Source organism: Lepidochelys kempii, chromosome 6 (assembly GCF_965140265.1).
Source record: "Lepidochelys kempii isolate rLepKem1 chromosome 6, rLepKem1.hap2, whole genome shotgun sequence".
Lineage (NCBI taxonomy): Eukaryota > Metazoa > Chordata > Testudines > Cheloniidae > Lepidochelys > Lepidochelys kempii.
The window spans coordinates 34,052,797-34,077,340 of record NC_133261.1 but is presented as its reverse complement, the minus strand read 5'-3'; the positions used below and the strand labels follow the sequence as shown (position 1 = coordinate 34,077,340).

The following is a 24,544-nucleotide window of genomic DNA, read 5'->3' as shown; positions in this document are numbered from 1 at the left end:
GTAAATATGATTTACCATTCTCATTCTGTTTTTCTGGGAAAGTTTGTTTTACAATTTAGTGTTACTTGTGACATTCCTAAATGAGTTGCACAGTCCTGGGTAAGGATCACTAAAAGGGAGAAGCAGCATTTACAGGTTCCTATGTCAGAAGCAAGTTGTGTTGGAAGAGGTCAGTCATAGTTCATATCAGGCCCACTGGTTTTAAAGCAGACATGCACCATGCCAGTTATTAACGGCTGATTCATAGAAAAATTATGCAAAAGACACTGTGCCGCCCAAATTGTAAGTGCCTGATTTTCAACATGAAGGAAGGACAACCAGGCAACAGGATTAAAAGAGTCAATGGAATACGTTCAGGAATGCTGTTTTTATGACGACTTATAAATGTACACTAAAATACAGCTATACATCACTTTGGAAAAAGGAAAACAGTATCACATTGTTTGCCCAATATCTCTGACACAGTGTTTTTCTGCTCATTTGATAATCAGGGGTACATTGAGGGTGAAAGCCTGGGCCTTGCTGAAATCAGTGACAAAACTCCCATTGATTCTAAAGGGGCAAGGATTTTACCCAACAATTTCATTAGCTAGTAAGTTTCGCTAAATTGCCCAGGTAACAAATAATAATTCACACTTTTATGTTTCCAGCAATATCAACTGAAATGTAAGACTTAACACATAAATAGTATCTGCTATCCAAGGGTCTCAAAGCATTCAACTGAGTAAGCCTCAAAATAGAACTGGGAAGATGGTCTGATGATAATGATCACCATTTGACACATGGGGAAGCTGAGGCACAAAGTGGTTATGTGACTTGCCCGAAGACACACAGTGAGTCAGCATGGGACTAAAACCCAGGTCCTCCTGTTGGATCATATTAAAGAAGTTCTGTATTAAAATCACAAATGAGTTTGATTCCCCAGAGTTTAAATTCCAGGGTATTACTAATTAAGAGGTCTCTTGGTTTTTGGTACTGTTTCTCTCCCTCTATGTGTGAAACTTGCAAGCTGCTAATTGTGTTAGTACATTCTAAGACAGTCTGTTCTCAAAGCAATTCACAGAGAGAGAGACTCAAAGCAATACTCTAACAACAGAAACAGCACCCAGAGACTCCCCGCCCTTTTGTTGTATTAACAATTGTGATTAAAATAGAGATAGAGGATGTATGTGGATGGATGCTTGGTGTGGATAATAACTGAATGATCAGGGAGGTGCCAGCCTAAGAATCCAGTGTCCATCGGCTGAAGAAGGCGTCAAGTGGAAATAACCAGAGGACCCCCCGGAGGGCAGACTGGAATCCACCCAACAGCCTCAAGAATGGGAGAAGCAAAGAACAAGATAACATCTTGGAGCCGTCAGGAATGTGCTATCTGCTGATTGATTCAGCAACAGCATGATGAAGCAATTCCCATAGACTGGCATAGGAAGAAATTCCTATAAAAATAGACTCTAAAAAGTGAGAACTTTGGGGTCTGATTCTGCAAACCAACTTCCAGGAGCATCAGATGAGCGTCTGACAAGGCCCTGCTCCCTCCTCATGTCCAGGCCACCTGGCCAGTGGCTTGGCATGAGCAACTCTAAGGCTGGTAACTATGATAACAACCTTGCAGAACCTGTGTGTGTGTGTGTGTGTGTATGTTTGTATGAATGAATGTGAGAATAAATTTGAGATTGAATGGAATGTTATAACTATAACTAACTGCTTACTATGATTCTTTCTGTATTCACAATAAATGTGGTATTTTGCCTTTTTCCCTTTAATAAGATCCTGCTGGTTTTTATTTTATTGGTACAACACTCCTCCTTTCCAGTCATGTGCTCTAACTACTAGATAATGCTTCAACTTTAGGCCAATTTTAATACAGATTGTGTCTTTTAGGGGTACTTTTTCCAAATGGTGTGCATCAACAAACATATGCAACATAGCCTGTTGTTATTCTGAGGATCTCTGGGGTCAGACTTTCAAGCAGGGCTTTAAAAAAATTCCTATTTATGTATAGGCAAGGTTTTGTAAGTGTTTTTTGTTTTTTTTTAAAGTACTACTGTAGTTTTACATAAAACATACTCATTGTGTGGCAATTGTTAGAACAGTTACTGGCCAACCAAATTATAAAGCACGTAGAAAGTTTTCCTCAACAATTTAACTAAACTTTTCTTAAGTGCATCATGTACATAAAGCAATCTGACAAAACCAGTACACTGTACCTAATAAACAGGCTTTCAAGAAAGCTCGTGTAGTTCAAGTCTTCTTAGTAAGGGTTCTGACAAACATGCACCTATCTAAAAAGAATTATTTATACCCTCTTGGCAGTTAAATAAAATACATTTAAAAAAGTATTAATGCAATTTCTTCCAACCCAAATGTATTTCTGAGTGTCAGCTACTGAGCTTGAGTTCAGCGTACTCAGAGCAAAATATTTTGAAAATATTTCTGAAAAACAAAAACAAAATGGAAAGTATTTTCACAAATCTTTTTCTCCTCATCAGCCAGCTGTAATATCAAAGCAAACACTAAAAAAGCAACAAAACAATTTTAGGTGGCTACTGATTAGAAAATGTAAAAGGGAGTTTAGTAGGGGCAGAAGCAAACAGAAGGACTGTATTTTCACAGAGCAGTATGCATTGGAGGAGTCTGAGGTCACGTGTGATTAGCTAGGGGAAAATCAGTGGTGTGTAGTGACATGTATAGTCTTCATCTGCAGAAAGATCTAAGGCCAAACTGAGGTTTATATGAGAATGGAGAGCAATGTTTTTCCAATAACCACAAACATGTCCTTTATGGAGATTTGACAAGAAATTTGAGAATCAACCCATACTTCTAATAAGGGCAGCCACCGTGTGCCATTCTACTAAATGTGGTAACCAGATTTATCTGAAGAGGTATTTTACAGGCAAGAGCCTACTTCAGTACAAATTGTACATGTGTTTTCTTACTGAGTCAAAAATCATGTGTTTTCAGCCAGTTTAGAAATTGACAGCTTCAGGTTCCTGTTCTGCAAAAGGTTAGTAGAGGCAACTCTTATGCTGTGCAGAGATCCATTGACTTCAAACCAAAACTCTGTATCTCTGAGTACCCACTAAATACAAGTGGCACTGCTTAGGTGTAAGAGTCCATCAGCTCTCTGCAGGATCAGGAAGAAAGACTATTCTATCCTGAAAAAAGAAAAGGAGTACTTGTGGCACCTTAGAGACTAACCAATTTATTTGAGCATAAGCTTTCGTGAGCTACAGCCCACTGGTCAGTCTCTAAGGTGCCACAAGTACTCCTTTTCTTTTTGTGGATACAGACTAACATGGCTGCTACTCTGAAACCTATCCTATCCTGTTCTATCATCAAAGACTAAATCTACTGGTACCAATCTGCAGGGCAAGGATTGTCTCCTACACTGTCTCTATTCAGTGGGTCACTACTGCAAAACAAACAAATTAAAGCTATGAAAAGTTGCTAAGATGCAAGACCTATTGAAGTAAAGTTCACTGTACCCCTGGGCTGAACTGATCACATTCTCTTCAGCTGGCAGTGAACATACAGAGTGGGATTTTTCATTGGGGTACAATGCTGAGAGCTTTTGAAAATCTCACTCATAATGTAGGGTGACCAGATGTCCTGTTTTTATAGGGACAGTCCTGTTTTTTGAGGACTTTTTCTTATATAGGTGCCTATTACCCCCCACTCCCTGTCTTGTTTTTTCACAGTTGCTACCTGGTCACCCTAATAATGTCTATGGCTGGTTACAGTTCTCTGAAAATTCCTTCATCAAAAGCTAGAGATGGGCCAGAAGCTTTGCATCCAGGGCTTTGGTTCAGCACTATACAAACAATGGTCAGCATTAATTTGGCTCCAGAGCCCTGATAAGATTCCAGGCCCTCTTACAGTTTGGGGTGTTGAGATACAGGATTTTATTCTGGGCCCCCTTCTAGAGCGTATGTAGAAATGTATTTCTAGAGTGAGAACAGTGCTCCTTTATGGTGCTATGCAATCACAATGGTCTGGAGATATCAATACTATTGTAAGATAACGTGAAAAATAAACGCAGAAATAAACTGGACAGACACTTAAGTGGATTTCCATGGTTTCAGGATTCATAATAAAGGCCTAGTTATTACTACCGTGCGATGAAGCTTTACCCAACCTCTTTTTTTCTAAGTGACATTCCTTCCCTCGGAGTGGGAAGATGGTTAGCTTCTCAGATGTGGACTCTGTTTAGCAGCACTGACATGTTGCATTTTTTAGAATCACTTTCACCCTTACCAAAAGGACAAATAAGAAAACCCTACAAAGAGAATTTTCATAACAGAAACTCCAGGCTTCCGGACAGTGTTGCCCACTGATTTGCCACTGGCTTGGAAACTGCTATTACTAGGTTTCCTAAAATCATTGAAATGCTGATTATATTTCTGACAAGCTCTTTGTATCCGCTTGCCTCTCAATGTGTTAATTTACTTCACTGTAAAGCCAAAGGGCCAAATTCAGCCCCAATAAAGCTCCTCATTGTGGGGGCACTATTGGATGTGCACCTGATAGCGCTATTCAGCTGATTCACTGAATGATATTGCCAGAACAACCACATTTGGCTTATACATCTTAGAATAAAAGATAATGGGCTTGGAGAGAGGAGGCGGACCAGCAGTAGAAGAGCTTCAGAGATAAAGAAAATTAGATAGAGTCCAGGAAGAAATGATTTGCTGTCAACAATCTAGTTGTTAAGTGACAAGTTAAATTAAGAAGTCACATAAAAGAGAAGGATATTAGCCTATAAGCAATTCAGACACAGTTTCTTTATGACTCCCTGTCAAAATTAATAACGTAAGCAAGATTAAATCATGAGTACTTACAGCTAAAACATTATGAAGTCAATTCTAACCAAATTCTCACTGGGACATTGTAGGGGAACTATACGACCTGATATTGTTCTTATTATTCTTATTTGTGATACTGAAAGGACAAGGTTTATGTGCTGTTAAATGTTGATATGAAGGAGTTCCAGAAGATATTGGTGCTAACACTCTTTTACCAGCAAGTCTAATTGGGAGACCTGTCGAACAGGTTATTTGGGAAAGCAGATATCTTTGAAAATATTTACAAAATGCATTTTTATTGTGCAAGGCACAATCTATTTTCTTGGGGCCTATGTAATTCCATATATTGTGCTTTGTTTAGGAAGAATCTATATGCTTAACAGGATGGCAAGAATGAAAGATTGGGGGAGAGAGGAATTAGAACCTAAAAATATTCATATGTAGTAATGTCTTTCATCTGGAAATGTCCCACACATTTCACAAAATAGATATGTCACCACTGAAATGTGGCCACATCTGGGGCAAAAGATAGTAGCCAGGTGCTTGAACAGAACACAGCATCTTGCTTTACAATCATCAGGCAAGGGTAAGGACACCATAGTGAACTCTTGCAAAAATGCCATGGGATTTTAAGTGAGATTTGGGCATCTCATTCCTGTAGATGCCTTTGAAAATCCTAATCACAAAGGTTGGGGTGATGATACTCATAGCTGGTGTTTCTTGCTGAGTCAGTTGTCTCAGAATTTTTGTTACGTCTTCTATTCTCTTTATTGGTGTAGGGTGCTCTGGGTGACAAAGATCCTTCTTTATACAAAGGTATTCATTTTCTAGTGACTACTGTAAAGATAATTTCCCTTTACAGTTACTTAGCTAGTACTGTTTTACGGTACTGTGAAGTAACATTAGGAAGACTGTAGTTAATATTCTTTCCAGTGTAACTTACAGGCTATCTTCCCACCCAATTAAAAGAAAATGGACTAAGACATTCCGTTCATTTGAGTGGATTTTGCAAGTAGATAGAAGTATGTGGCGATGCCACATGCCATTTTCTAGGCATATAATTATCATTGGAGATGGCCAGAATCAAACCCCCAGATTCCAACACCTTCTACACCTTGGAATTGAGACCAGATCCAAGTTCAACAAATTGTATCTATCTTTGCAGTGGGCTGAACCAAAACTCTAGCTAGTCCTAGAAGCACTGAGTAAGCTTAGAAGTTGTCAAACAATAACATGAATGCCATTTATTTGTTTGTTAAAATTTAAAATCAGATAGTGGACAGGGGCTGAGAGAGTGCCTCAGATGTGGTGCAAGAACACAACAGTCGACAGAGAGAGGAGAACACACCCATTTGCTGGGGTCTCATACTAGCAAAGTGCTGAGTAATGAAAACTGCAAATCCTGGTTGATTACCATTTTTATCATTCATTGAAGGAACTCACTGCTCCTTTATCTCAGATCAGGAGATATCTTTCTTATTTTATACTACAGGAAGAAAATATTTCTTTTGTGAAAAGACTGAAGATGAAGGGCAGTCTCTGCTATTGTTTAGAACACATTCGATAGGTTGGGCCAGGGGTGAACAAACCCCTATCAAAGCCGGGAGGCTTCTCTTCATTGACTTCAATGGGATTTAAAATGGGTTTATTCTATTTAAAACAGACTTTCATATAAAGCTGTAAATTAAGCAACAACAATCCAACTGCAAGCACATCTGTCCACTGAAATTTCTTTGTCCCTATATCTGTAATGAGACCTGGAGGCAGAGGCACAGAATAAAACATATTTCTCTTATTAGTTGAAATCATACAGTCCAAATGGCACCACCTGTCCTAATGGCCTGTCCCCTACGGTCACACAGGGACTGGAAGCTATGAGACAAGCAGATCTGATCTCATTTTCTCATTATATAAACTAGATATGCTCTTAAGGATAAAAAAGGAGTTTTTTATAAGCACAGTATAAAATGTTACTCCAATATTTAAAGCTCTTCTGATAAACTGTTGTGTTAGTTTGGGAATATTATTGTAAGGGAAAATAGAAGTAAGACTCAGGATCTCTATTATTTTTAAAAGGGGTTTTATGCATTTCTCATAGTTAAAGTCTTTCCTTGATGACTTTTGAGATGTTTACAATGCAAGAAAGCTGAGTGGACAGCTTGTATTTTGAAATGATATTTATTTATATATCCTATCAGAAAAGATGAAACAAAAGAAAATCCTATTTTAAGCTATTTGTATGTCCTGAATGAATCTAATTTGTCTGTAATGTACACTATATTTGCCGAGAAGAATTTAGCTCAGTAGCTGGCACTTTTACATTATAATGTAAAATAGATTTCAATAGATTTCAAGCACTTTTATAATGAGAAATTAATATGAAAATTGTTACTGCAGATTTGACAAAACTCAATATCCAAAATTTAAATCACAAAAGGCCAGACTAATTTAATATATTATTTCTACTACTTTCCTTCATCATTCACACAACTGGCTTAAAATAATGATGCAGCTCTGTGAAGAGATCTTTATCCAAATATTTATATCACTTGACACAAAATATGTATCTGAATTGATATAGGGATATATAAGGATACAATTCCCAAGACCCAGCATACCAAAATGCTGGCATTCAGATTTTTTCCCTTTCTAGAATTCCAATAGGTTTTCATTTGAAACAGAACTTAAAAGCAAATAGATGTTAAAACATAAAAAAAAGACACCTTAGAATTCAAGTGACTTGTGCAACATTATTTTGTGCTGTCTACTTCTCCTTTTTCTCCTACTATAATTAAAACTCACTCTGATCCTCCACATAAATAATAGCAACAAATCAAGTTCAGTCCAATATAGATAGGCCTTTCACCCTCAGACTTGGTTTTATATTACACGAGATCCTCGTCCATTCAAAAAGTGCATCTTTTTTGGTGATCGTTTCTTCTGTGTTGGGTGATGTGACGTTCAAAGTATTCAACACAATCTTGAGGTCTGAGTACAGCCTCTGAATACTTCTTAACATAAAAACAGACTTTTTTTTTTTTAAGATAGGTTTCATGGATTTAGAAAAGAGACACCACTAGGAATGGTGTTATTTGAGCCATGGTACAGTACATCATGGCATCTCTCCATAACATAGCTAAGACTATCAGACTGGACTTTTATTTACAGAAACTTGATGCCACTTTCAGAAAAATATATAACAGATAAAACAATATTTCCTGAATGTCCTGAATGTTTAAAAGATTCCAATTATTTTCTCCCCAGCAATATGGTGGGCCTTCCAAAAATGAATTTTACCTGGCCTGGTTTGTATGAACCATAAATGATACCAGTGAGTATCTGGAATCATGTTGTTTTCCCTTGTGGCATACTGCTCAGCTGTGTGGAGACTCCACCATTCCTGTTTACTCACAAGCCAATTTGCTGTCAAAACTGGAGAGGGCAATAGCAAAGGCCTGTAGTGCACACATTGGGTAGTTGTAGTCCATGGTGAATACATCCTCAGCCACACGGCCAAACTGCATCACTATATAGTCAGCTGTAATAAAAGTCATAAAAGTGACAAAGTGTTAGTTTTGACTGCAGCCCCTATTAAATAAATGCGTGTTCAATACCAACCCACTGCCCAAAACCCACCATGATAGATGGATTGAATGCTATAACATATACTCAGACAAGTAGTCATGACTTCAATGGGATTATTCATAAGAGGACAATTTGAATGAGGACAAATTGCAGGAATAAAGGCCTTGTGTGTGTTTTCTTTTAAAATTTTACCCAGGTAAAAATGGGTTTAAAAAAAAAAAAACCAAACAAGGCCGCTATTCCCTAGCATTCATAAGCATGAAATTCACCTCTGTGAAGAAGGCCAGCACAAGAACTATGCACAGAACTTGTGTTGATCCTCTGTACAGGGGAGAATTTCACTCATACCAGACAGGATCTAATTCTGCTCCCATTGAATTTAACAGAAGCAAGGTGAGGCAGGCAGACAGGCAGGCAAAGAGAATTGGGAGAAAGAGTGTGAGAGGGGGTGAGTATGGGTGTAACTGTGCTGCCTTTCTGCTACTGTGAATGTACACACTTGACACAGAAACACTTCAAAGGTAATTGTGCAGTGTGAATTTCAGCATCACTTAGAAGCCTTGGCAAATGTTTAAAACACCATATAGCTCTCAGAGGCTGGCACTGCCAATTCCCATGCATGGTCTTCACAATGTTGATCTTACCAAGCCTTCAACACCCTCACTGTCCTAGACAAGACTCTGGTCCGATACATCTGCATCTTCCTTGTGTCATCTACACCTGTGAGTTATGCGAGTGCATAGTGGGGCAGATTCTGCCCCCACTCGCCAAGTGCACACTGAGGGCATAGAGGGACCAGAAAAGAACCACAAATGGCTGGGATAGGATTTCCCCAGCAAAGGACTAATACAGGCCCTTATGTAAAGGAGTGTGCTGGGGCAGCCCAGGGAATAGCACAGTGCTGACTGCTCTGACAGGGAATCCTGGGCTGCTGCCCAGTCCATAAGTAGCCAGGAGGAGGAGGCTGCTGTAAATTAGCATAGCCTGCAGAGCTGCTCAATTTACACTGGGGGGCCTAACCGGCCTCTGCAGCAGCCTGGAATCCAGAGGATAGAAAGGTGGCATAAAGCAACTTTTACCCTTACACTGCATCTTCCGTGCTGCACCTTTCAGGGAGCACAGCACAAAATCTGTCCCAGTAGGTATAAAAAACAATCTGATCTGAATTGTCAGGATAGAATCAGTGTCAGAGTGTGTACAAAATAAATGTTGTTTCTAATCAGTTTAGCTCAGTGATCTGCACTTACGATCATTATCGTGAATAATTTGGAAGTTTTTCACGGAGGCCTGTGTGACTCGACCATGGAAATTTAGAACATAGGACTGGGTGTCATCATTCCAGACCGGAGTTTTGTTATGCAGCTCAATGATGCTCTCTGTATTTTTGTTTTGCCATCTTGCAAGAAGCGTTTCATGTTCCTGAAACATCACACACACACAAACTTCAAGTTAGCACTCTCTGAGGGGAAAGGGAGTTAACAACTTCCACCGTACTCCTTAATTGTCACCCTTAACTTCCAGTATCACAGTACAAATAAAACAAAACAAAGGAATGTTAAGTATTTTAATAGGAATTGGACATCCAAATTCCATAGACATCTTTGAAAATCCTAGTCCATAGCTGATCTCTGAAATGTATTATTATTTATTTGTAACATGGTAGTGCCTAGGAGCCCCAGCCACAGACCAGGAGCCAACTGTGCTAGGTGCTGTACAAACAGAACAAATCTCTAACATCCAACCCTTCAGAAGTAGAAACATAACCAATCTGGGTGAAAGAGGACATCCTTTAGTAATTTTAATTGTTGAGACACATTGTGACTTACATTACGTGGTCGGATAGAAACTCTTTCATGGTCCATATTCATTCCTGGTATGACTACACTCATTTTGCGAGGTCCTTTAAATCCCAAGACATTTGTTTCCTAAAAATTTTTTAGAAAAAGTATTTGTAATGCTTCTTATTTTTAATCTTGGAAGTTAAGTTCTTTAGCACAGAGGATAAAGCAGTGTCATCACCCCATTATTAGTCCACTCAAAAACCATCTGAATTGCCTGCATTCATCAGCACTGTCAACCTCTCTGTCTTAACAGTTCTGACAAAAAGAAAAATGGAAATATAACAGTCTGCCATAAAGCCCTCTGTGACAAAGCTTCTAGGACAGGCTGCCAGCTACATTAATGCAGGTAAAAAATCATTCATTGCTGAAAACAGATATGAAATAACCAGAATGCCTGGGTACCACTAGTTATCACAATAAATTGCAGTTATAATTTCATAACCACTAAATGCACACACACATTTTAATGGGGGGGAGGGGAAGAAACCTAGCTTCCTTTCATTCCACAGCCAGCACAAAAGCAAAAGATGAAGAGCTGCCAGTGTTAGCATCTGTTAGTATTGGTTTGATTTGTAAAGGCTTCAAATATGGTGGACTTGGAGATGAGAATGACAAAAACAAACAAACATGGTATCACAAAGGCAGGTTTTCTTAGTTACGGAGGCAGAGACGGTAGAGAAAAAAAACACTGGTGCCAAGGTATGTCCATGCAAAACATTGTGTTTCGTAGTAAATGTAACTTTGCTCTCTATCTACTCAGGTTTTAACCGTGCCCACCGCCATGGTAACTGAGAGTCTCTCAAAAGGTAAGTGCCAAAATCAAAATAGACCCTTAGTCTGATTTCTCTTTTCAGTCCTTATTTGTCCTCAGGTAGTCAGAGCTATTATCCTCCCCCTCCCTCTTCTATCTTCAAGGGGCAATAAACTGCAAAGGTAGGATTCTCAAATCACTCCATGGTGGCCTATCCCTGTACCTACTGAAGTCAGTGACGAGCTTTACCATCAGTTTAGCTACCCCAGGGAGACACCAGAACCTGTCAAGAGCCTCATCTAAACTAGGGCAAGTGCAGCTCAATCCGTGGGGAATTTTCAAAAGTGACTTGTGAATTTGGATGCCTCATTTTTGGGTACTCAACTGGAAACGCCTAGAAAGGGCCTGATTTTTGTGACCCCCCCCCCTTTTCGCAAACCAGAGCCCTTTATGATGTCTCAAGTGGGGCACCGAAAAATTAAGGCACCCCACATCTGTAGGCACTTTTGAAAATGTAGGCCTAAAATTTCTGCATGTAGATGAAGCCTTTGTCATACTCCAAATTTCTGAAATCACCCCAGTTATTTCAACAAACATTCCTTACCATTCTACCAGTCCTACAAAAGATTTTCAACCATGCTGGATAAATCCCATTGGGTACAGAAGAGACAAATGGATTTCTATGTCACCAGGACAGTAATTGAAAGCTTTCTGCCTATTTTACAAAATGCTTCTGTCAAGGTCTTTGACAGAGTAAACAAAGGTCATCATTTCAGCTGGGAATTCCTATTTGATGCCTGTATAATAGTGAGACCCAAACTAATACATTTGCCAACAGCATTCTCAAGCTAGAGAGAGCTTAGATAACATAGCAAGAGCCAATTTCTGTGAAGAGACTCGTGCCTAGGCTTATCTTCCACTAATTATTGACAATACTGGTTTTCTATTTAGTGTCCTGAGCATTTCTTTTCAAGCTGCAGTTGTGTTATATGCAATCCACTGAGACACCAATGTGGCTGGAGACCGTGAAAGCTGGAGTTAAACACTAATGCCGCATAACATTACTTGCAACAAGAATACATTATCCCCCTGAAACTTCAGTAAGATATTCATCAGACTTTCGAATAAAAACTAAAATTAATGCTTTCGCTATATGAAAAGGGAACTGAAGGGAGGAAAGTACTGATTTCACACTGTAAATTATACCATTGATGAGTAAATCACTAAAAGGCTTTATGAAAGTGTATATCAATGGATGTAATCATTTTGCCAACATCAAGCTGTAACATTAAAATTCAGTTCTGCATAAACATGGAATACATAAATAAAGCAAGTAGGGAAGGAAAAGGAGTTTAAATTAAGCTCAGAACTTCCCAACATATCATCATCCAAATAAAGTCAATTTCCCAGATCTCCTCCATTATTCCCTTCCACCCAACAATGTTGTTATAAATACATTTTTATTCCAGGGCTGTGACTAGTGCTATTTGGGGAAAATGGACCAAAATCTGATCTGACCCCACTGTAACTCCATTTACTGTAATACAGTTTTGATTTACACTTGTGCAAAGGAGCTCAAAAATAGGATCTGTGGACCAGATCCTCTGCTCCTGTAAATGGCAATAGCTCAATTGACTTTATTGGAGCTATAGTGAGTTAAATCAGTTGAAGAGCTGCTCCTGTGTGTTTAGGTGATGGATCATTGCCATTTACCTGACCAGTGTGGTGTTCCTGGGAATAGTATAATGGTGATTCATGTGTTTAATCACTGGACTGCAGAACTTTTGCATACTCTGGCTTTTAAAACACAGTGTAAATTTAGGCTATTATGTGTTTTATTACAATAACAGTTATAAAATCCACGTACTCTACACCGGTTTCAGAGTAACAGCTGTGTTAGTCTGTATTCGCAAAAAGAAAAGGAGTACTTGTGGCACCTTAGAGACTAACCAATTTATTTGAGCATAAGCTTTTGTGAGCTACAGCTCACGATGCATCCGATGAAGTGAGCTGTCGCTCACGAAAGCTCATGCTCAAATAAATTGGTTAGTCTCTAAGGTGCCACACGTACTATACACCCTAACTGCTTGCCTGCAAATAGTTCTGTAGGGAATACAAAAACTGGATCAATGATACCCACGGTCTTTCCTTGGTTTCATTCCCTTCCTATCTGAACTATGCACACACCAGTGCCTTTTTGTAGAACTTATTTACTGTTGAATCACACACAAGACCAAAACTCTCACTACATCAAAACACACTAAGATATACTATCTACCTCACTGTGCAAGTGATTTGGAGCTTGAGCAACATCCACTGAAGTCAGTGGGAGTTTTTTCATTGACTACAGTGGAAACTGGATCAGAAATTTTTTTATTATCTGATCGCCCAACTTACTAAGTCTGGAGAAAACTGAATTGTGCGCTATTCAGAACTTAAAGGGGTAAGTGTTGAGCATGGCAAACAGCCTTGCTGCTAAGCATACAGCCAGACCTCTGCATCTCACTAAAATCGTACTTCAGATATGTTTACAAAAGCACAGCTATTCTGAAATTGGCCTTTAGGTGCTGCTGAAGATTTATTAATCAACTATTCTGCCATCATGATAAGATTCTCTGTGGTGAGAGTACAAACAATTTCTTAGCACTTGCACTTACTTCAGCCATAGTGCTTGGAGCATAACCCAGAGGGGAGCGTCACAATTAGGGATTTCAGTGCATTTATCTCACAATTAACAATGAAGTTATTGCCAGTCTTTCATTTTGCTTGGATAAATGAGGCATGCTGGTCAGATTCAGTATGCTGGTTGATGCTGGCACAGCTTTCTCCAAAGGGGGACTTGATCAATATGAAATAAGAGGGAGCTGGATTTCACATCTGACATCAGATGTTTGTTACAGTGGGTAGTTTTTGCTCAAGGGAAACCTAAGGCTGGAATTAAAAAGGTCACCTTAGGATAAAGTTGTTTTGAATACCTTCTGTATGGCACTTTACTACACTGCATTTGTGCTGCAATCAGTACTGTCAAGGTTCCTCCCCCACTCTGAACTCTAGGGTACAGATGTGGGGACCTGCATGAAAAACCTCCTAAGCTTATCTTTACCAGCTTAGGTCAAAACTTCCCCAAGGTACAAAATATTCCACCTGTTGTCCTTGGACAGGCCGCTACCACCACCAAACAGATACTGGTTACTGGGGAAGAGCTGTTTGGAAACGTCTTTCCCCCCAAAATACTTCCCAAAACCTTGCACCCCACTTCCTGGACAAGGTTTGGTAAAAAGCCTCACCAATTTGCCTGGGTGACTACAGACCCAGACCCTTGGATCTTAAGAACAATGAACAATCCTCCCAACACTTGCACCCCCCCTTTCCTGGGAAATGTTGGATAAAAAGCCTCACCAATTTGCATAGGTGACCACAGACCCAAACCCTTGGATCTGAGAACAATGAAAAAACATTCAGTTTTCTTACAAGAAGACTTTTAATAAAAATAGAAGTAAATAGAAATAAAGAAATCCCCCCTGTAAAATCAGGATGGTAGATACCTTACAGGGTAATTAGATTCAAACATAGAGAACCCCTCTAGGCAAAACCTTAAGTTACAAAAAAGATACACAGACAGAAATAGTTATTCTATTCAGCACAGTTCTTTTCTCAGCCATTTAAAGAAATCATAATCTAACACGTACCTAGTTAGATTACTTACTAAAAGTTCTAAGACTCCATTCCTGGTCTATCCCCGGCAAAGACAGACTATAGACAGACACACAGACCCTTTGTTTCTCTCCCTCCTCCCAGCTTTTGAAAGTATCTTGTCTCCTCATTGGTCATTGTGGTCATGTGCCAGCAAGGTTACCTTTAGCTTCTTAACCCTTTACAGGTGAGAGGAGCTTTCCCCTGGCCAGGAGGGATTTCAAAGGGGTTTACCCTTCCCTTTATATTTATGACATATTAAAAAGGTCACCTTAGGATAAAGTTGTTTTGAATACCTTCTGTATGGTACTTTACTACACTGCATTTGTGCTGCAGTCAGTACAAACAACAGTGGTTTAAGATACTTTAACAGGCAGTATCATTAATCAAATCAAATCCAGCTCTCCTTTTGTGCTGTGGTCAGAATCATAGCGCATTTGAAAATCTAATAATTTTCTTCTGAAATATTAAAAGATCAGTGGAACAAGTAATAGGCTTAACCATGTAATTTTTTAATATATACTTGTAAGTTTTAAACACACCGATCTAGTAATAGGCATCTATGCAAACTCATTAATCTGTTTTAGCCAAACTCACCAAACAGTGGGTATGATTCTGATCTCACTTACATTAGTTTCATGCATGTAGATGCTAACTCCATTGACTACGGTGGGGTTTTCACCTGCAATGTCCAAATATCTGGTGATTCCATGCAAATGATGCAGTGCCTCAATTTGCATATTTTATAACTATAGCTCTTGCTATATCTATATATCACCATTTGCATATTTCTCTTTTTTTAATACATATAAAAAGTTGTTTTTATTTTTTTATTCCTACTTTCTGATAGCAGCAGCAGATCAGTTGCTCTGCTACAGGGAATGCCACACTACAAAAGTCAGTAAAAATAATTCACTAGACATGTAAGTGCCTTTATATCATAGTGAAAGTGAAGTCTAAATATAAAGTGAAGTCAAATGCTTGAGTTTATGATTTTAAAGGTATTGTTTGCTGAAAATCTGAAGGGGCAGGTGTGAGGCGCCCAGACACCAGAGTGAAGGGGTGGGTTAATGGGTGGGGGAAATATGTTGTGTCATCTGCACGAAGACAGAACCAACCCCATACCCCAACCAAAAAACCATGTTAATGTTGGTAATACCACTGACCCTACTGCCTGGAGTCATGGCCATGGAAGTGGAGGGCCCCTCATTTTGGTTTTCATGTGCTGACAATCCTCCAGGTCATTCAGCGCACCACCCATCACTCCAGACAGATTGTTTCTTACAGCCTGAGACTCACCCTCTCAAGCTGGGGAGAGGGGACGGTGTGACTAGCTAGTCCACATCATACTGGAGCCAGGAAGCGGCCAGATGCTCCTGGGTCCTTCAAGGGGAGACATGCACTCTCTCCTTCTCTCTGAGGGACCATTTCAGACCTACCTGCCCAGCTCCCTGTGAACTCTACTGAAACAAAGGTGCCATCTCCAGGGTGCCATTGCTGCTCATCATGTTTTACTGGTGGTAATTTTGTCCTCACAGTTACAGTTCCCACTGAGAAAGGCCTTGCCCATAAGATACGTACAGGAGTGTAAAGCATTCTATCCCCATAGTACCAGAGCTCTGAGGTCTTTTGACTGGAGATGAGGGGCCTGTCACATGGCAATCTGTCTGGTGACAAGGAGTACATGTGGGTAAGTATTTCTTACCTTTACTTCCTGTTAAAGTTTCCTGGTCTTGCTGAGAGACAATCTGGAACTGGGAAGCTCAGTTGTTCAGGGAGCGAATGCTGACTTATACCAGTGTAAGTGAGAAGAGAACCAGGTCCAATGTTTTGAAAATTAACTTCCACTCCTTACAGGTTTTGCCTGCGAGCAGTACTTACATAGCAAATAGCAGCTAGCTCCTGACGCAGGTTACTTGCTTCTAGGCTTGATGTTGTTTTCATTGGATTTACTCCGTTGTCATATACTGTAAACTTAGTCCCCATAAGATTTGATCTATCAAAAAACAGGAGGACAAATTACTTTTGTTGACAAAACAGCCTGAATTACCTAGTCCCTTATCATATCAGAGCCTCAAGTGGTAAAAAACCCATAATATTCTATTAACTGTAAATAAAATGGTCATCTGAAATCCTAAATATACATGCACCTCTGGGAGGCAGGATATTACAAGATGCATGTTACAGTGACTGTCCCTATTATTGCACTGTGCTGGGAGAATTCTGTAATCTACCAAGAGACAATAAATCAGATATAAAAGAAGCGGTGCAGTTCTAGTTAATCTACAGTGCCATTTTCAATGCAGAGCATCTGTAAAAAAAGGGTTAAATAATTTGAGTATCATGTATGGTGCTTAAGACACTCATGAGGCTGAGTTTCGTTGGGAGTTTCTGTTCAGTTAGTTGCTGTTTTAGTTGGATGGTTTTCTTAAGTTCTACCAAAAGGCGCCTAGATCAATAGATAGGTACTTTTCTGTATATTTTTTAAAGAAATCTAAAGAAATAAATAACTAAAATATGTGTGTGCAATAACATAAAACATTCATGAGAAAGCTGTGCAGTGAAACATATTTACTCCACCCTGAGCCATTTAACTATCCATACCTGGTTTGACACAGGTCTGGAAATAAATGTTTTGCCATCCAGGGCTGAAAATGTTTCAGCATCCTCTGAGTGGCCAAGCAAAAAACCACCAACTAACCGACCAGCCCAAACAAAACAAACAAAAAACTGTCAGAGGAAGGTGGTGCTCCCTCTACCCCAACTCTGGAAGTTGGCACTCTGGGTGACCACCCTAGTTGCCTGCTGCTAATGCTGCTCCTGCTTTGAAGAGCAAACTTTCCAGTGACTCAACTTCTCTTACACTAGTTTTTTAATTTTTACCAATTCTAATATTGCATCCAAATTTTTAGCCACTAGTCCAAACAGACAACAGATAATGACTTTTCCCTGTGTGTATATATACAAGTTTTTAACAACATCAGACTTTCTTCCTTTCTTTAAATGAAAGTCATAAAAATAATGAAGCACAACAAGTGTATATTAACAACAGACTTGCAGGGAGAAGGACAAGGAGGGGGAAGAAGCTCATGGTTCTATAAGAATTCCTCCACTTGTAAATAAATGCATGTCAAGGCTGATTCCCCAGTCTGACACTTCGAGTGCAGAAGGTGGGGGCCCGCAAGGATTTTAAAAATTAATACCGGCCCCTCCAGGCTTGTATTAAACTCCCAAGGTTACAGTTTCTCTCTGACCTTGGCTTGGTAAATACTGCCACCACCCAAATGCAAACCCTTTGGAACCCAGGAAGGTGCACTTGGGAATTCCTTCCTGTGGGGTATCCTCAAGCCCATTCACCCCCCGCCACTCCAGGGAAGAGCTGAGAAAGAAAACAAAGGGAATTAGCTGTTGTTCCCAGCTAATTAAACAACATATGCACAAATCTCTTAGGACAGCAAAAATCCAATCCTGTTCTTAAAAAAGGTAAATTTTATTAAAAACAAAAAAGAAAGAAAACATCTGGAACTTAGGCTTTTGCTAGATTTAAAAAACCCAGTTACAAAAATTAAGCATCAAGATAGCTCTCTTGAGGTTCAGCTTCAAGGTTACAAGCAAAACAAAAGCAGCTGGGGTTAGCACAGAGGCGTCCACAAGCCAGTAAGAAATAAACCTAATCACGTCTTTTTAGACATTCCCTGATTTACTTACCTACCTGGGGTTTCAGATAAGTAGGTTAGAGGTATGAATTAATGCTTTTTCATACCTGGTAGTAAAGCTGCTCACAGCATTGCTACTCTGTGTTTCTGCTCTCCAGAGAACCACAACACACAGAAAAGGGGGAAGTTTTTTTTCCCAATTTTAAAAAGTTGAAGCCCTTCCATTGGCTCTTTTGGTCAGGTTCCCACTCCTTTCCTTTTACCTGTGGGCTTGTTAACCCTTTACAGGTAAAGCAAGTAGAGAACAGTTACTAAGAGAAATTTTATAGCTAACTGGCTGGCTGGATGTCCACAAAAGGGAGCTATCCCCCTCTCATTTATCACAATGCAGTTTAAGGCTTTTATTAAAGGGCCTGAGACAGGGGTAAAATTTTCAAAAAGGCCTAAGGGTAGATTTTTAATGGTATTTAAATCAATGGGAGTTAGGCACCTAATCTTCTTGGATGCTTTTGAAAATCCCCCTAGGCGCATATCCACACTGATAGACACCTAAATAGATTCAGAAATCTGTCCCATTAACTTTCAATAAGATTTAGGATCCTACATACCTAAATCACTTTTAAAAATGGAAAATGGGACTTAGGTACTTTTGAAAATTTTACCCAAGGCCTAGAGTCACATGATATAACCAAGACTGTAACTAAGAGTAAGCCTTCCTTTTTTACAGGTTTCATAATTGCAAAGAAACTGAATATTCTGTCAAGAAAACATATATTCCCTCCTCTCTGTCTTGGATGCTTCAATGTTTACCTTAGTTTTCCAATGAAACTCTCTCCGCCTCGAGACAGGTCAGTTGGGTCTATAGAGATGAGGTAATTAGAGGTTTTGCTCTTCTTTCGCTTCCTTCCAGCTAATAGAAATACCTAAGGAATGCAGAAAATGTCACATTGTAGAATGTTAAAGAATGTTTAATACCCCATCCTCCCAATAAATGGGCAATGTTCCCGAGGTTTATCATCATCAGCAGACACAGTCACCTGAGACTTAGCAAAAATGGGTAAAAGCCAGCAAGGCGCAGTGACTGCTTCTTCCTTCAATCCATTATTTATGGTTTAAATAATTAAACCTGATATGCTTTGTTAAATGTTTAATTCTAGCTTGTACTGGCTCCTCCAAGGAAAGTGAAAATAGAAGCCTTTCAGTCTCAAAGGGCAAGGAGCCTCAATTGCTAACGATTTTCAGCTGCCAGGCATGGACTCTTCTAAGACCAAATAATATGATAAAGAATGGGAAAGTAAATATAATGTGGTGATACACTGCATAGTACCAAACCCTTAGTCAAAGGAAATATATAATTCTACTGGCTACATAAAAATTCTGAAGACACTTTTAATGGGTTTAAGTTCAGGTGCAACTGGTATGTCATTCAGGTATATTTTATGACCTTTTTACTATCCTCCCTTTCCAAGTGGAGGTAATAGGTAGGGTACATTCCTCGGTCCATTCCCTTCTTGTCTCTTGTGATTCGGCATTTGACGGTGACGCCCTGAGGAGCAGGTCTCACAGCAAACTCCTCCAGGTCATCAACATCTATGACAGGCTCATTTGTGGAAGGGCTGGGAGCTGAGGCTGCCTCCTAGAAGAGTAAGAAAGGTTACCTCATGTTTACTTTATTATTACAAAGGAAAGACTGAAAACACAAGATTTTAAAGAAACATGTCAGCAGCTGCACTGCAGAAACAGCTTTTCTTTTTTAAAAAAAAAATAATGGCAACAACATAGCACATTGCATTCCCCCTGTTCTGGCCCCCTTATGCCTCTCAGGCGCTGCAAAGAGGTGGGATTTGGATGCAGCTGCTCAGATGAGAATCCCCCCTCTCAGCTGGTGTAAAGCCAGTGGAAAAGTTTCCTATGCCAACTGCACCCCCGCACAGGGGACATACTGGAAAAAAGGAGTGGAGTTAGTTGCACCTTGAAAGTCAGACTCATAACCAATGCAAGGCAGAATCTGGCTCAATATTTATGGATGAGTCCTTCCCAAAACCCTAGATCTGAATACACCCAATTCTGAGAAAGTTCATAGCTGGAAAACGTAGACAATTGGGAGATCATGAAAGGGAAAAGTGGGTTGTTTGGGGATGGATTACAGTTGAGGTAGCAGGGTTAAGAATGCCTCTACTTGAGAGTTGAGAGCAATTTGGGTACCAGTGGCAGGAGCAGAGTGAGAGACTACAGATGGAGATAACAGTAAAGCCAAAACCTCTCTCCCCATCACCAACTCTGATCAAAGATTTTATTTTAACAATTTGATATTTAGTTTACCTATTTTTTTTTCTCTTCATTCAAGTTCAGGTAATATTAGCTATGTGTTTACTTCTGGGAATGTTTGGTTTGACTTTTCAGTGAAATTTCAGGTCATTTCACCCATCTCTAGTTTTTGGTTTTCAGAAGATGCTCTCCTGTTCAACCTTTCCATTACTTACTTCTCTGAAGTCTGTGATGTACCACAGCAAACCTCCCTCAAGATGCTATATTAAAAAACGTCCCTGTTAAAAAACGCTGGCTTTCTGGCCTGGAAATGACAAAGTTCATATTAATCTACAGGCAACACTTCTGCCTTTTAACCTTGTTTGATTTCTTGCTGGTTGCAGAGCCAGGTCGGGTGTTACTGTTTAACTGGGAAGAACTTGAGCTGTCTTCATCATCCTCATCCTCTTCATCAAAATTCATGCTGCTTGAAATGCCTGAGGAGCAAGCAAACAAGTTTATTTGAAATGTGAAAACACTAAAGCTGCACATGTATGCATACAGGATACAAACGATTAGTATTTCTCCTACTGTTGCACCTAGAAGCTCCAGGTGAGATTGGGGTTCCAGTGTGCTAGGTGCTGTACAAACACATAGCAAGAGAAAGCTCCTGCCTGGAAGAGTTTTACAATCTAAACAGACAAGACATACAAAGGGTGGGAGGAAAGGAAGTGTAATCATCCCCATTTTACAGAGATTGAGTGATTTACCCAAGAACACACAAGAAGTGTGTGGCAGAGCCAGGAACTAAATCCAGATCTCCTAGCTGAGTGCTTTAAATACAAGATCATAAAAGCCCCAATCCTGCAAGGCAGCCCTTTGCAGATGCATGGGGGCCTAAAAAATTGCAAGATGTACCTCACTATGGTAAGATTTCATATTTAGTTATTCCTAAAGCCCTACTTAATTTGTGAGATTGCAGAAATTGTGGATTAGGCTTCCACCACAATTTTGATTTTAATTAGCTTACTTTGAACAGTCCACAATTTTGCATACATTTTGAAGTTTGCAACACATACTTTTTTCACCATTAGTACAGTAGAGCCCCATTTATCCAAGCTGATAGCGGCTGGGGCTTGGGCTGTCAGCACCTGCGCAAGGTGGGGCTCCCATTGTCAGCTTCACGCATTGATGAGTGTAATATAGTTGCACCAAAATGTCCAGTTATCAAAAAAAAAAAATTAGCAGGCATAACATAACACTTGAGTGTTTGTATTGTTCTGGCAAATTTTTCTTAAACAAATCGGTCTTCTTTGGCTTTTCCAAATTACTGCAATTAATAAACGTCCATTATTACTTTTCTGTGATTTTTCTGTATCTTGTCCACACTCTGCCACAATTATTTGACAATCATCCTGCAATTGAAGTAGGGCCTTTGGCTATTCCTATCTGATCTCATGGGGGCAGATCTTAGTGTGAGGTAAAAAAATTATAAAATCAAACTGTTTTTACGTACGTTTTTGTATGTAAAAATTAGACCAGAACAGAGGGAATCCTTAGATCACTGATCCATTTCACTTTAATACTTATGTGTCAGTCCCGTAAGTGCCCCAACCACACAAACTTTGAGGAGTCTAAGGAAATGTAACTTTGAAGACCAGGTTGGACTTGGCAGCAAAAGGTCTAGGTGGGTGGGGTCTAGGAAGTCTAGCAGGCCTGGTTTTCCTAGGGAGTTTTACGTAAATGAAGCCACTTTTCACTTTTGGTCCAAATCTGAAATTACAGATTGATTACATAATATGTTCCAAAAATAATATTGTTTTCCGTAATTTTGGTCAAGAATTTCCATGATCATTAATTCAAATATAGAAGGGAAAATAGGACAAGTACTAAACAAAGATCTTTGGAGCCAAATAAACAGTAGGGGCAGGGTTAACTTCTTCCTTCTGTACTTACCTGGAACATGATCCAGGGCCACAAGACTGGATTGGGAGGTGGAAGTGGACCAGGATGTATTTGCGTGGGGATCTGGGAAAGGAAAAAATCCATGGGCTTGGTTTTGCAAACCCTTAATCACATGAACAATCCTTAATGAGAGGACCCCACACATGACCAAGGGCTTGCTGGGTACAGCCACATTTCTGCTGCCATAACTCTCAGATATTCTCCTTTATAAAAGCCAACCCTTGTTGAAGATTGAAATTTACCTTACGCCCATTGAAACCTGGTGTCACCTCCCTTTCAGTATTTTGAATTAAATGAGAATGGCCTGAATTTAGAACTGAGGTTACAGAATGTATTATTCATACTAAATGGTTGCACTGTTAATCTTCCAGCACATTGTAGGTGAGTTCTTCATTGAGAGTCTTTGGTCTACTTTTTGATCTTTGACATACCAATATAATTCAGGGGTACACACAGATTATACAGGAAAATTTATTCAATAACATAAAAAAATATTTATTTTGCAGCAAGCAAAGACTGAACCAAATAGTGCACAGACTCATATACTAGCTGAAATGCTTGTGGCAATATTCTTAGGTTTGAATATTGACACTGATCGAAATTGTGTTCTGTAGCTTTTATTTTTTTCTTTATTTTATTGCTATTTCCAATCACTTCAAATGCTCATCCTCCCACAAATACATAGGGGTCAAGTACATGCATATACATTGTTAAGTATCCCTTAGAGATTCAACAGGCATGGTCCCATCATCCACTGCTTTAGGTCTCCCTATTATGGAAATAAACAATACAAAAATGGCGTCAAAAGAGTCTCCAACATCCAGGAAATATACATCCTGTGTATAAGGGAAGTCAGAGCTCTTAGACTAACTAGTCATTTTGGCCATACCTGTTAGAGTTCGAAGACTTGTACTCACCCACCATCATCACACATGAATAGGAACTACCTGAAGAGAATGTGATTATGTGCCCCTCTCTTCATTCTTTGACTCCCGTTGAGAGCCTTAAAAGCTATTTAACAAGAGCCAATTTTTCAAACTGGGGCCATGGAATTACAGACACTTTTCTACAACTGGATATTAAGAACATTAGACGATTTGGAGGGCATACCATTGAATGATCTGAAGTTAAGCTCCCAAGCTTATGTGGATGACAACAGGCAGACACATTTGCATGAATAATAACATCCTTTGCTACCTTGGAAAATTGGTGTAGTCAACTTGGAGTTATAATAAATGCCAAAAGATGAAGTGGGTGAATCTTGGAAAGGGACAAAAGAGAATGTACTGAAATGCAGACTCAGCAAAGTCATAGAACAAGTAGAATCTTATGTGTACCTAGGAAGCTTGATCAGTGCCAATTGCGCCATCAAGGGTGAAGATAAAAGGAGATGTGCCTTAGCCACAAGTGCTGCACAGAAATTGATGGAATTATGGACTGTTAAAAACATAACAACCGGTATCAAAGGGAAAATTTATCAAATCAGTGTACTACCAGTATTATTCTATGGCCTGGAAGCAGTTGCATTAAATGAAACAGAGATCAGAAGGCTGGTGGCAGCAAAGATGAAAGACAGCAGGTATAAAATGATTTAAAGACGATTGAAGAGGTTAGGAAGAGAGTAAGATGTCAAATCAGAGTACAGGATTGGCTACAACTGAAAAGATTACAATGATGGGGATGCTGCAGGTGACGAACAAATGATAGGATGCTAATGAAAATAATGCAAACACAACCAATTAGACAGAAGGACATACTCAGGGACATGATCAGACTGGGTTTAGTGAAGGAATAAGTGAAGAACAGGATGAAAGACAATGCTGTACTGTGTTCTCAGTGTCTGCAAAGATGCTCTGGGATAGGGGGGAAAAATAATTTTTCAGATACTGGCATGCAAATTATATCCAGCATTTGTGAGGGCAACCTCAGCATTCCATGTCCCAAATGGGCACTGGTGCATAAAAAAGCAGGGAGTTGAGCACACTAATATGCAGTAGCTTTAAC

At 39.5% G+C, this 24,544-nt stretch overlaps 1 protein-coding gene across 10 annotated transcripts in view; it reads right to left on the bottom strand.

Annotated features, from left to right (window-relative positions):
- The window catches only part of TUB (TUB bipartite transcription factor), a 289,705-nt gene that overhangs the window by 40,883 nt on the left and 224,278 nt on the right, over window positions 1-24,544 (bottom strand). For 4 of the 10 annotated variants that reach the window (XM_073347462.1, XM_073347467.1, XM_073347463.1 and 1 more), the window contains 8 exons: window positions 22,532-22,603; window positions 20,954-21,072; window positions 19,773-19,964; window positions 19,139-19,251; window positions 16,554-16,668; window positions 10,214-10,312; window positions 9,635-9,806; window positions 349-8,340 (listed from right to left, as the gene is read on the bottom strand). In XM_073347462.1, the coding sequence (XP_073203563.1) occupies window positions 8,207-8,340; window positions 9,635-9,806; window positions 10,214-10,312; window positions 16,554-16,668; window positions 19,139-19,251; window positions 19,773-19,964; window positions 20,954-21,072; window positions 22,532-22,603 (1,016 nt within the window). In that variant the 3' untranslated portion in view covers window positions 349-8,206. Of the gene's footprint in view, window positions 1-348; window positions 8,341-9,634; window positions 9,807-10,213; window positions 10,313-16,553; window positions 16,669-19,138; window positions 19,252-19,772; window positions 19,965-20,953; window positions 21,073-22,531; window positions 22,604-24,544 lie in introns of those variants that run through there. The other 6 variants (XM_073347464.1, XM_073347469.1, XM_073347465.1 and 3 more) reach the window with 2 other exon arrangements.